General features: G+C 42.6%; 1 protein-coding gene across 2 annotated transcripts in view; it reads left to right on the top strand.

Moving 5' to 3' along the window:
- The window catches only part of hephl1 (hephaestin like 1), a 96,409-nt gene that overhangs the window by 18,105 nt on the left and 64,173 nt on the right, over nt 1–14,131 (top strand). For both annotated transcript variants that reach the window (XM_033022412.1, XM_033022411.1), the window contains exons 2-5: nt 2,103–2,347; nt 4,141–4,353; nt 10,458–10,637; nt 12,372–12,626. In XM_033022412.1, coding sequence (XP_032878303.1) covers nt 2,103–2,347; nt 4,141–4,353; nt 10,458–10,637; nt 12,372–12,626 — 893 coding nt within the window. The remainder of the gene's footprint in view (nt 1–2,102; nt 2,348–4,140; nt 4,354–10,457; nt 10,638–12,371; nt 12,627–14,131) is intronic.

The raw sequence follows: 14,131 nt of genomic DNA, 5'->3' as shown, positions 1-14,131 counted from the left end.
CTCTGGACCTAGACTCTCCGACCAGTGGAAACATCCTTTCCACATCCACTCTACGCTTTTCATTATTCTGCAGGTTTCAATTGAAGTCCACCCTCAATCTTCTAAACTCAATTCCGGGTTGGGACCCTTCTTCAGATCTTTCAGCTAGAGTTGTCAGAGATTTTCTTGTACTCTGTGCTTCTCCTGATCATCTCACAGTCCTGTCCTTGGGCCTGATGCAAAGACCTTTGCCATGGCATCCTTCCTTGTTCAAACAGGATCAAGCACTGCTCCAATACTACACTGACCTTCATTGTGTCAGTGTGATAAAGGCAATTAATTTATTTCAAAACATAAAATTGTCTGTCCATTCAGGTTTTCTTTTTTTACTTGACTATTCCCAGAAGTGATCTCAAAGTGTCCTTAGTAGAGCTGGACAATGGGCTCTGGCTGCTTGAGTCACTGCAGGCCTGGCTACTGAATGCAGTAATTAGCCTGGTGCAGCCTAACCGCCTGAGAGAGGACAGTATGTTCCTCTACCATGCGCCTTGACCATTCTTTTGATCCTGGGCTTATTTCATGCAATGTAGTCATAGAGTGTGAAAACAGGCCCTTCGGCCCGACTTGTCCATGCCGACCAATATGCCCCATCTAAAGTAGTCACACCTGCCTGCTTTTGGCCCATATTCCTCTGAACCCACCCTATCCAGATACTTGTCTCAATGTTTTTCAAACATTGTAATAGAACCAGCAATATGGGGGCATATAATATCACTGAATTCTTTTACACCCATTGTTTAGAACATGCAACAGTACAGCACAGACACAGGCCCTTCAGCCTACAGTGGCCTTCAGCATATTGTGCTGAACATGACACCAAATCAAACTAATCATTTCTGCCTGCATGTGATCTATGCCCCTCCATTCCTTACATGTGCCTGCTGAGCTGTTTTCTCTAATGTTGGGCTGCAATCTGTCGCCCAGCTAAGTGCAGTGCATTATAATTCTGTCGAGGATACGTTACTGCAGTCTAGAGTGGAGGATGGCATTGCTATTTCTGGTTGAGACAGAGAGCCCCCATTTGTTTCTATGGCATAGTTGTCTGGAAGCACAGCACAGATAGATGAAGTATTGTGGAAGAAAGAAGGGATGGTAGATAAAGTGAAATCTATGATCTGGTGTGACTCGGTGTTGGTTGAAATTGTGTATGTTGCAGTGGTGTGAGACTGGTGTGAGGTGCATAGCTGGATCAAGATTTCGTGGTGTGTTTAATTTGATAGTGAAGGAAGTGACTGTGGGAATAACAAGAGTGGTGTGAGTGTGGTATACTGTCATAGTGTTGAGAGGGAGATATAGTCTTACTGTCCACATGTGGTAATAACATCTTGTCATTGAACTTGAGCATTGCCCTGAGGGTGAATTGCTTCCCACCCTCTAGTAGGGCCTCTGACTGTACTTATGAAGGCAGGCAATGCCATCAATAGAATTATAAAATGTGCTGACATTTGGGCAGGCTCCCGCTTCTATAGGCAAGCCCATTCCTGAAATATTTATGAAGCCAGGGAACTAAAATAACCCAGCCCTGAGCTGTCCAAAAGCAGAGTCAATATGCCGCCTTCTGCTCGATCGCCAAGCGAGACACAGCCTGCCCCGCCCCACCCCACCTGTACACAAGTATCACTTGCCAGGCTTTGTCTCAGCCCCATGTCACTTTTGTCAGGCTATTGTCTCCGCAGATACTGCCTGACCTGCTCAGTTCCTCTTGCACCTTCTGTTTTGTTCAGGATTCCAGCATCTGCAGTTCCTCGTGTCTCGATAGGTCCCTGTCGATCCTTTTGCCAGAGTGTCTACCGCCGGTGCAGTGGACTTGCATTTTGAATCCAGTACAGTTCAAAAAAGGCCTCCTCTCCAAATATAACTGAGGTCATAATTGAAGACAATTTTGAAGTTTTCTTATTTGAAACACTTCTTGTCAACTTGATTCCTTTGTCCTTTTATGCTAAGTGAATGAATTTTGTGCAGAGAATTTAAGCAACCAATATGAGTATGAATGTTTTGACTGTGCATTTTATTAACATCATTTTTGTTTGTAAATTTTGCACTCATTCTGTGTTTCTACACAGACATGCATCAGTGTTTTTAAAAAACGGCGAACACAGGATTGGACAATTGTACAAGAAAGCAGTGTATAAGCAGTTTACGGATGAAACCTATTTGACTGAGATCCGTAAATCGAATTGGCTGGGATTTCTAGGCCCAGTGCTCAAGGCTGAAGTGGAAGATGTGATTATTATTCATTTCAAAAACTTTGCATTTCGTCCCTACTCTGTGCATCCACATGGAGTCTTCTATGATAAAGATTCTGAAGGTAACATTGCTTGATTACAAAAACTGACTTATTGAATGTATCACATGATCATGGCAAACTTTGCAGGAGAAAAATCCTTGTTATCTTGCAAATTACATCTCTGCAAATTTGTTCATAATAATTTGCACGAGCAATCAGATTTCCTCTGTTAACCAGGTTATTTAAATAGCAGTTTTAAAGCTAATCGGAGTGTGGTTCATAGCAGGGGCCTGACAAAAATAAATCTTTAATATTCCTGTTGATTCCACTTCTTTCCTGTACAAGAAGGATGTTGTAAATTTGGTTCTTGTTCATTTTACCACAAAATCAGGAAGCCTTCCTGTTAATAGCTTTTATTTCACAAACCAATGACATTGTACTTAAGTTTATCTGTTATGCCAAGAGCATTACCATTCTCACAGTATATTTTCACAAGATTGGTACATGGAAAATAAAACTGTACCTTGATGGAATGTACAAGTACTGTAGCAAAGGTCCAGTATGTTTATGGCATTCTTTGCACTATTCTGTACTTGCATAGCTCTTGTTGTATGTCACACCAAAACTAGGTTTAGAATACATTTTCCATCCACTTAATTCAGATGGTTATGGAAAAGTATAACTTCTTTAACCTTTCAGAGTATCTTGTGGTTTGAATATTTGTAAGAGAAAGATATTGTTTTAAGATTGTAAAATCAATAATTATTATCAGATCAGCATTATTTTTCATCCATCACCTGATTAAAATTTGTCGTTAGTATCTCTGGGTGAGGTTAAATCCCTACCCAAAGATTACTGTCAGTTCATGTCAGAGGATAGAAATACCTGTAAATTGATTATGGATTGATTGGACAATTTAAATTTCTAAAGGCTGCCTTTTTTTTGCTTCTTTGGATTAAAGAGAAAATTGCAGGATTACAGGAAAAAAAATGGTGTCAAATTTCCTCACGAAGTACAATGTTGCTTTTGTTATCAGCTGTCTGTGTCACAGTCTGCCCTCTCCACATTCTCATCCACTTCACCTCCCAGTACTTTTCCACCGGTCCCTCCTTCTCCTCACCTGCCTGCCTGCCACTCCCCTCTCATCAGCCCAACTCTCCTCACCTGTTGCACTCAGTTGCCTCTGATCACCTATTAACCCGGTATATAGACTCTCCTCACCGTTCACACAGTGCCAGATTGTTCTCAGCATTCATGCAAGACTCTCCAGCGATTTCCCAACTACCTACACGGATTCGAACCTTCCTGCCCCTGACCATTCCGTCCTGTCGTCTTCCCGGATATCACCTCAGCCTTCTGTCCCCGACCACGGCCTTCGTCCCGTACCTCCTGGTTTCTGTCTGCCTCTCTCCTGGGCTGTTTGGTGTATCCCTGCAACGGCTCCCCGACTTCCTGCCTGGCTTCGACTCTCCTTTCATCTGTCCCTCACTGGTTTGTTTGCATCGTGTGTTGGATCTCCTGGTTACCAGACCTTCCGCTACCCCGACTACGTCTCTTGCCTGCCCCTCTTCGGAACCCTCGCTCAATCCTGAGCCTCTGTGTGAGTACGGTGTACCCATTCCTGTGTTACTACTCTGTGTTACAGTATCGTAATAAAGTTCATTACCAACTATACCTGCCTGATTCTGTGCTGCTATTGGGTCCAAGCTATACCCGTTACAGTCTGATCCATAAACACATCTTTTATTTAAACCTTCCCACATTCACCCCCTTTCCTACTTGGCAAAGCTTTTGCTTTGTTCAGGGATTGAACTTTGTTGCCTCCTATAAATATCCCAATTTTCTTGTAGTTTCTGAGAGATTCTTTCTTGCAGGTGCCCTTTATCCCGATCGTACATCAGGCGAGCACAAGATGGATGATGCCGTTCCACCAGGTGGGAACCACACATACAGATGGGTAGTCAAGAAGGAGCACGCACCAACTGATGCTGATGCAAATTGCTTAACCTGGATTTACCATTCCCATATCGATGCTCCAAAGGACATTTCATCAGGTTTAATTGGAGTACTGTTAACATGCAAAAAAGGTACAGTCAAACTTTGCTTAAAAACTAACTTGCCGGCCTCTGATAAATACTCTAACTTGCATTAGCTAATTTTTCTAGTGTGGATCGGAAGAAAAGAATCTCTGGATGGAAAACATCTATACATAACTAAAGCTCTGATCTTGTTATCGACCGGTTTGCGTAGTCATTCTATTTGTGCAAAACGGTACGCGATAGCACAACGATTTTTCGCCAACTTACTTACCGTTCTCCTGTGCTGCGATTGCACCAAGTTTCGTTCCGATCGGTGATCTAATGTAAAAGGTACTGAGGTTTAAAAATCTTAATACCCGCGTGTACGCAGATCGAACTCCTCTCCTGCCATTCAGCGCCGTATGGATTGGTCTTTTCTCCTGTCACTGCGTAACGGTCTGCCCCTTCCTGCGCCATAGCATCTTTACTGGAGCTGATGGAGGCTCTGGATGGCCAGCGAAGGTTTCCATCGCATCTTCACTAGAGCTGAGGATGGCTGGCGGAGGTTTCCCCACACACGCCCCCTCCCCACACACCCTCCCCTCCCCCACACACACCCTCCCCTCCCCCACACACGCCCTCCCCTCCCCCACACACGCCCTCCCCTCCCCCACACACGCCCTCCCCTCCCCCACCCACGCCCTTCCCTCCCGCGCACACACCCCCTCCTCCGCACACGCACCCCCCCCTCCCCCACGCACCCCCCCCTCCCGCACGCACACACCCCCTCCCCCACGCACACACCCCCTCTCCCCCACGCACACACCCCCCCTCCCCCACGCACACCCACCCTCCTCCCCCCACTCGCCTCCCGTCCACACACCCCTCCCCTCCACCACCCCCCCACACACTCCCCCCGCCACCGACCCCCGGCAACCACCGCCTGAAGCCCCCCCCTCCCCCCCCCCCCCGCAGAATGCAACAAGAGATGCAACAAGAAAGAATGGACTGAATACATCTCATCTTTAACGTTTAAATTGTTGTTATTTTTTAAGAGTTATTCACATTTTAAGCTTTAATAAAACCCTTTTCCACTTGCCGTGCCTGTCAACAGCGCCTGCGCAGTAATACCTGTGTGTTCTACGTCTGAAGACTGAAGATTGCCACGACCAGGTTGAGGAATAGCTACTTCCCCACAGGCTATTAAACTTGGCTCGGACAAAACTCTGAACATTAATAGTCCATTATCTGTTATTTGCACTTTATCAGATTATTTATTCATGTGTGTATATATTTAATTAACGGTATATGGACACACTAATCTGCTGATCTGTTCTGTAGTCATGCCTACTATGTTCTGTTGTGCTGAAGCAAAGTAAGAATTTAATTGTCCTATCAGGGACACATGACAATAAACTCTCTTGAATCTTGAATCTTGAACAATGGGACCCAATGGGTGGGAATGGCTGTGCTGCCGGAGAGCCGGTAAGAGTGGTTGGGGGGGAATGGAGTGAGTGGGGGGGAAGGGCAAGGGCAGAGTGGGGGTGGTGAGGGGAGGAAGGGGGATCAGGGGAGTCACAACGGGAACCCGTCAGCTGCGCCTGCGCAGTTAGGGGCTATGGGTGAGTGGTGGAATATTGCATTGAGGGAACGGGTTGCGTTGGGGGAACGGGTGAGTGGTGGAATATTGCGTTGATGAATGTGTTGAGTTGGGGGACCAGGCTTCCCATGTGACTAGGACCCAACGAGTCCCACTTAGTCTAGTCTACACTAATTTCCTGCACTGCCAGCTCCCCAATCATATTGCTACATAAAGCCTTTCACACACAAATATGAACAATGCCCTCTACTCTGGCAGCTGAGCAGTGGGAGGGTTGGACATGGAGATGGGGTGCAGTGAATGAATGAATGAATGCTTTATTGTCACCTGTGACAAGTCACAGTGAAATTCTTTGGGTGCATACCTTGGGTAAGCAAATAGTCACCACATAAAGAGCACTTATAAAGTTACAAAGTATCCCATGCCTGGTCTACCTTTGTGCTCCCCCCCCCCCCCCCTCACGGCTGACCCCCCATGCTGGAAGGGAGTGGGACTGCGAACTCACCAAGGCATCAGAGGGATGAATAATATTTGTCACTCCATGGGAAGAAGTATGACCTGGGGCACTGGATGGGCATTCAGGGGGCAGGGTGGGTGTGCTGGGGGCCTGATGCAACCAGGTGGCACAAGGTTAATTCTTAAGATTCACAAGGCAAACCGTGCTTAAGGTGGGCAAAATAACTTGCAATTAACGTACAAGAAGGTGCTGTGAAGACCTGCTGCACCACTATTCCATTTGCAGCGCTAGGCATGTGCAAATCAATCAGTTGTAAGTGACTTAAAACTGTTTGATGGCCCCATGTGTTCACTTGGTGTTCACTTAGACCCTGGTTTGAGAAAGGCAATCATCTCAATTTCTCACTCTGATAAATGTAGCCGAATTTTAGCTTGGATTTGATTGTATAAAGCACAAAAATATGTTGCTGCATGATAACATTTCTAAGTGGACCTCCTTTTATTACACCACAGCACCATCAGCAGGAGGGAGCAGAACTGCAGAGCATTTTCATGTTTCTGTGAAATTGTGTGTGTTAAACTAATTATATTAGCATTTCCCCTGAACCAGGATCCTTCAACATTGTCCTGCCCCATTTAGGCTATATTTTAGGCGACTAGGCTGTCGCCACATGGCTGCCGGCGTGTCGCCTGTATGGTCGTGAGTAGTCTCCTCAGTCGCCCAAAGAGTCATAGCGTCTTTTTTGGACGTTGCTGGATTTTCAAACATGTTCAAACATTTTCGGCGACAGTGGGTTGACGTCAATGAGCGTAGCTTGACTTCTCCTGACGTAGGTGCTGTCGTAGCTTGTCGCCAGGTGACGTAGGTTGTTGCCGGTGCTGCAAATGGGCTGTGGTAGTGAGGCATTTGGGCATCCCAAGCGGCTGCCATTATGAAGGACCCCTGATCTACTCACTCAGTTCCCTTCCAGTAAGTTCCACTGCTTTTCTCACTGTACTTACTTCCTCTGGGTTCCATTCTTAGAAAGCATGGCATCTCTTTTCATTGTTATGCTGATGATAGCCAACTATATATGCCGCTGAGGAAGGAAGATGCTTTCTCTGTCAAATCACTTCTGTCATGTCTTGATGACATTAAATCCTGGATGGCCCTAAACTTTCTAGGTTTTAATGAAAAGAAGACAGAGGTGATAGTGTTTGGTCCCAATGGCTGCCGTGAACCTCCCCCTGTTAACTTGGGTCCCCTGGCACGGTATGTGAAGCCAACAGTTTTGAACTTGGGTTTTAAAATAGACAGTGATTTTAAATTAGATCATCAAATAGGCGCGGTGGTTAAGTCCAGCTTCTTTCATTTAAGGCAGCTGGCAAAGGTGAAGCCCATTCTTGAGCGGCAGCATTTTGAAACAGTAATCCATGCCTTCATTACATCTAGGCTGGATTACTGTAACGCACTCTATTTTGGAGTTACTCGATCTTCCCTGGCTCGTCTCCAGTTGGTTCAGAATGCTGCTGCTCGTCTCTTAACTGGAACTCGAAAGAGGGAGCACATAACGCCAATTCTGGCCTCTCTCCACTGGCTGCCGGTGTACTTTCGAGTTCATTTTAAGATTCTTCTATTCGTTTTTAAATCTTTAAATGGCCTCGCCCCGCCTTACCTCTCTGAGCTGCTTCATCCCTACGCTCCTGCCCGGTGCCTCAGGTCAGCTGATCAGCTGCTCCTGGAGGTACCGAGGTCTAAGCGGAAGCTCAGTGGGGATAGAGCCTTCTCTGTTGCTGCTCCGGCGTTATGGAACACTCTGCCGTTGCACATCAGACAGGCCCCCTCACTGTCCATCTTCAAAACCAGTCTGAAAACCCTTTTCTATTCCTTGGCTTTTGACCCTGCATGAGACTTTGCTCCTGTTTTAGTGTTTTTAATGTTTTTTATTGTTTTTACTCTCTCTTTTAATGTTTTTATTGTCTTGTAATAATTTTTTGTTCATGATTAGTCATGTACAGCACTTTGTTGCAACAGTGGTTGTTTTTAAAGTATAAATAAAGTTATTATTATATTATTATTAATGATTAAACAGGTTTACAAACCTTGTGAAGGCCTGTTTCCATGAAGGTTGCTGTGGTTTACAAGCATGTGCTGATGGCTCTTTCATTTATTTGCACATCACATGTTGGTAGAATCCAAAAGACCGTGGAACTCAACTTTTTTTTTCCTTTACCATTACTTTGAAGCATAATTGCACAGAACTCGTTAATATTGTGGTCCATATGTTTCAAGGCCAAGACATTTTGCACAGAAATATGGAGCCAAGTCATGTTAAATAATAGATTTCCAAATTCAAGCTTTGTGTAAAGCTTTATGGCATACACTTTATTTGTTTAGAAAAATTTCATCCCAGTACTTTAAAATAACTACACTTTCTTCCAATGCTTAGCATACGTTTTGCACTAAGGCTCCTGCCAATTGTCAGCTGTAGATATTTGGAGCTTTATATTGAATTGTTGTATTTTTTTGCAAGGAATTTGTCTGAACCTAAGCTAAAACGTGAATTTGTTATCTGTCCCAATTTTGTTGTTATATATCCTCCCCAGTCAGTTATTTTTGGAAAAATGCAAAATTAGTTTAGTTCGGAGATACAGCATGGAAACAAGCCCTTCAGCCCACCGAATCCACGGCAACCAACGATCCCCATGCACTAGCACACATCATACGCACTAGGGTCAATTTACAATCTTTATTGAAGCCAATTAACTTACAAACTTGCACGTCTTAGGAGTGTGGGAGGAAATTGGGAGCACCCGAGGAAAACCGGAGCAGTAACAGGGAGAACAGACAGAAACCATCGTCTGTAAGGCAGCAACTCTACCTCTGCACCACTGTGTTACCCATCTTTAAACATGAACCTAAGACAGTAAACAAGCAGGGGTGATTGTGAGTGTGTAAGGAATTTATGAATTTGCATCCATGTAAGGCAAGAAATCCCAAAAGGAAAATGGTCCAGCTGTGGAAAGCAAGAGAAGTTAAGGATAATATTTGATCTAAGGGAGTGGGTTATAGTGTTGTCAAAAACGCAGCAATTGGCCTGAGATTGGGAACATTTCAGAATCTGGCAAAGGAAGATTAATAAGGAAAGGGAAAGCAGAATATATGACTAGAATGTAGCTGCAACAGATATGTTAAAAGAAAAAGATTATCAGAAGTTAATTTGAATCTCTTACTAATTTCTTTATGGAAGAAGACACAGAGCCTTCCTGGAAATAATGAAAATTAGCAGGTGGGTGACACAGTGGCACAGCAGTAGAGTTGCTGCCTTACAACACCAAAGACCCAGGTTCTAACCTGACTACAGGTGCTGTCTGAACAGAGTTTGTACATTCCCCCTATGACTGTGTGGGTTTCCTCTGGGTGCCCCAGTTTCCTTCCACGTTCCAAAGACGTGCCGGTTTGTTGGTTAATTGGATTCTCTAAATTGTCCCTAGTGTGTAGTATAGAGCTAGTGTCTGTCTAGTCTAGACTAGGGTCTAAGACTAAGGTCCATGACTCTGGTCATTGCTGGTCTGCATGGACTTGGTGGTCCAAAGCCCCCCGTTTTCACGCTGCATCACTAAACTAAACTAAAGGTCTGCGATGAATGATGAGCTGAAAGAAATTAGCATTAATAAAAAAAGTAATAGTGGAGAAATTAACGGTAGAAAACACTGATAAACCTGATGAGCTGCATCCCACATTTTTGATAGAGGTGCTGTGGAGATCATGCATGCACGGTAGTCTGTTCTCTTTGACTTTTCGTACAAAATATATCCTGCAATGTTTGAGGTCCTCAGCACAAAGCACAAAGCTGATGGTATCCAGTTCAAAGTGATATTTTCAGAGTTTTGAGGTTTGATAAAAGGTTAAAATGTCTGCGCTTCAAGATACTGAAGTGTAATTCATGTTAAACTGAAGAAGGATCTGATACATGGTTGAACATCTTTGATGTATAATCTGTGTTACACTGAGATGAATACAAATATTCTGCAAGCAGAATGTGCCTTTGTCAGAATCTATAATCCTAAACATGAACATATACGGATAAATGTCTTCAAGTAACTCTGACATAATTGTCTGTTTATATATTTACAGGAACCTTGGATGAAGGGACTCTGAAACGTAAAGATGTTGACCAGGACTTTGTCTTAATGTTCAGTATTGTGGATGAAAATCTGAGTTGGTATCTAGATGATAACATTAATAATTATTGCACTATGCCATCTACGGTTGATAAAGATGATGAAGACTTCCAAGAAAGCAACAAAATGCATTGTGCGTATTTTTTATTTGGCTTTCTACCTACTATGTAGTTTGAGCATTGCTAGAATGCTATCTTACAACTGATGTTCACTGGAGCACACCAAGACCGTGTTTGTGGATGTTTATGGTAACTGGATTTAATGCTGACTAACTGCACCTTTGACATGATCTTGCAGTAGTTTTCCTTGAACATAATTTTTATTTATTTTGGTTACAAATACATTGATTTGAGTGTAAATAAGGTATATTGAACACACTAGGGGATCTTCCCAGCTAACCACTCAATCTACAAGACAGCTCGAAGAGGTAAGAGGGGCTGTTCTCCGCTCATTATTACCTCTTCCCCATAGCCTTTAATTATATTTAGTCCAACTTTGAATATACCTAATGTCAGGTTTCGTAAAACTCAAAGATTCAGAATGCTGTGAGGGAGGTAATTCTTAAATGCTTCGGCTCTTTATTCTCAGCCTTAATCTTCTGGTTCTAGACCTCCACAGCAGTCACTTTGTCAAGCCCCCTCAGATACGTAGCAGTCAATGAGATTTTGCATTCTTCTAGTCTTCGCAGTATTGATACATTCTGCCAATCTTTCCTCATAAGATAACCTTCCATGTTCTCACTGCTCCCCCTCTCTCAAATTTCCTATAGGCCTACAACTGTCTTCAATTTGTAACACTCCAAATCCTGGCCTTGTGTCTACTTGTTTGAGTCTTTAATTGGTGGATGTGTATTCTCCTTTATAGGCTCTGCAATTCTTTCTCCAAATTACTACTCTTCTCTCCTCAGGGCCTCCCTCCTTGAGTCAATTTTTGTCTGATTGCGCTCTTGTGAATTGTTAGGTATATTTCACTGTCCTAAAGAAAATAGGTAAATATACGTCATTGTTCATCCTCCTCTCTATCAATGTCTTGTGTTTGAAACTCCATTTGAATGGACTACAGCTACCTCAGTGCCTCTCTTGGCAATTACTACAGGCCCATTAAGTTAACCACTGTTAACCTTTCAGCCATCAGCCCAACTCTCCCTTGCATCTAATTCGCTAACCTATTTTTTTGCTAAATTGTCACAGGTTATTTTGGACACTGTACTAGAAGTATATATTATGCAATTTCTATATGATTATTAATGGAAAGGAAAAACCTTGAGATTGAAATTTGGCCTCGGTCACTTGTGTGAAGTCCAAAATTCATTGGCGACTGTGAGGTGCATGCCGCTTATAAAAATTGTAAGCAATAGATCACGTGCAGCTGCTCTATACTGTATGTTTACCACAAGCCACCAAGTATGAAATTCTCCTCTCGTGCAGTGTAAGGTTCTTTGTAGAATACTTCTGAAAAGATCCCCAATGCAACAAATCAACTACAAGTATTCTGTTGCTGCAGATAAATCTCAGTTCCTGTTGCCTTTTCCAGTCTAAGCAATTTGTGTTCTAATCTTTGGCTCTTCTGGTATAACTAATTGCACAATATCCTTCAGTCGTGGTACAATGACATTGGTTTATTATAGTCACATGTACCGACATACTGTGAAAACCCTTTTTGTTTTGCATGCTATCCAGTCACATTGTACCATATATGAATGCAATCAAGCCTTTCACAAGTACAACAGGTCGGGCAAAGAGGACAATAACCAGAGTACAGGGATTTAGTTTGAATCAATGAACAAGTTGCAGGAAAGAACATTTGCATGTTTAATATTTTTACTAATAATTAAATGTCTCCTTTTACATTTATGTTGGCTCCACAGCTATCAATGGTTATCTGTTTGGCAATTTACCTGGCCTAAATATGTGTGCCGGTCAGTCTATTTCCTGGCACTTGTTTTCAATTGGAAATGAAGTTGATGTACACTCTGCATATTTCCATGGCCAGACCTTCATCGACAGAGGTCATAAAGTGGATGTTGTCAGTCTTTTCCCGGCTACCTTTGTCACAGTAGAAATGGTTCCCAGAAATGTTGGAAAATGGTTACTAAGCTGTCAAGTCAATGACCATATTAAAGGTGAGAAACTGACTTTCTGAATTGCTTCAACTATCATTCACTTGGTTACTGAATAGAATGTAATTGTTGACTTGTTAAATTGTATTAATTCTGGATTATTGATTTTATTAGCACTCTGGCCAATCGAGAATTTTGTTGTGTGTAATGCTGAATCTTGCAGGCTTCTGTGGACGTGGTGCTTCAGAGATAAGGGTACCAAGCTTAGATGTATAAACAGCAGGAGAGATATCAGATGTTTATCTTTTCACTTGTCAAAAGGTGGAATAAAACCAGTTTCAAATAACTGCGAATAGATGCTAGGAGGCTGCAAGGTGACCTGGATAGGCTGGGTGAGTGGGCAAATGCATGGCAGATGCAGTATAATGTGGATAAATGTGAGGTTATCCACTTTGGTGGCAAAAACAGGAAAGTAGACTATTATCTGAATGGTGGCCGATTAGGAAAAGGAGAGATGCAACGCGACCTGGGTGTCATGGTACACCAGTCATTGAAAGTAGGCATGCAGGTGCAGCAGGCAGTGAAGAAAGCGAATGGTATGTTAGCATTCATAGCAAAAGGATTTGAGTATAGTAGGTATGTTGCAAAGCCTACCTGAAGCGTCGTTGAAAATCTGTCGCCGCAAGTGTGCGCGATTTTGGCGCCGTTTAGAGGGGGCGGGTTTAAAACGCGATTTTCTCTAAGCTGTTCCAATCGAAAATGTTCAGCCTAGTTAATTATTAACGAAAAATCGCTGGAAGACCCCGTCGCAAAAGCTATTATTAGGTTTAAAGGCCTTGAATAATAGTTATAGTAGTTTAAAAATCAATCTCTAAACCCGCGACCGCCAGCAACCGCAGGGTCTCATAAAGCAAATAGCAGAAGTTAGGTTGTATATTTTTACATTAAAAAGGGCTTCTAAAGATCCCTTTATACAAAGTTTAATATTGCGAGTAGCTCAATTTGGGCCCATTATATCCCGCAGTATTTTTCTCGGCATTTGGGGCACAAATCTACCGCAATGTGAACGTTCTAAACCAGCGCGTTCCACAGGGACCCACTGGAAAGCTGATTTAAATGGACATTTATTTACAACAATTAAACACTAAATTCCTTCCATTTGGCCTATAAATTAATGTAAATGAGATTTAAAAATCATGTTTTATTGTGAATTATTTGTGAATATTATTTGGACATTTAGGCTATTTAAAAATGTTAATCATTTATTAAGAAATGGATAGATGTTTAGATCTAGTAATTGAAGTCTGAAATTAGCTACAATTAGGTAACTAACTAATTATATGCTTTAATTTCAGGTCATCCAAGTAAGATTATTTTATATTTGTTTCAGAATGCTTCAATCTATGATAACTGAAAATTTCATTCAGTTCTCTTAATTTTTAAGAAAGTTATGGGCTTTTGACTGTTCACGATCACAGCTTTTTTGTTATGTCCATAGAAAATCAATAGGGAACAAGATGCTCATTTCCCAGTATGAAAATGGCCATAACTTTTTAAATACTTGCGAT

Source organism: Amblyraja radiata, chromosome 6 (genome assembly GCF_010909765.2).
Source record: "Amblyraja radiata isolate CabotCenter1 chromosome 6, sAmbRad1.1.pri, whole genome shotgun sequence".
In the NCBI taxonomy this organism is placed as follows: domain Eukaryota; kingdom Metazoa; phylum Chordata; class Chondrichthyes; order Rajiformes; family Rajidae; genus Amblyraja; species Amblyraja radiata.
Note: the sequence above shows the minus strand (reverse complement) of the source record. Positions and strands in the feature narration are given on the sequence as shown.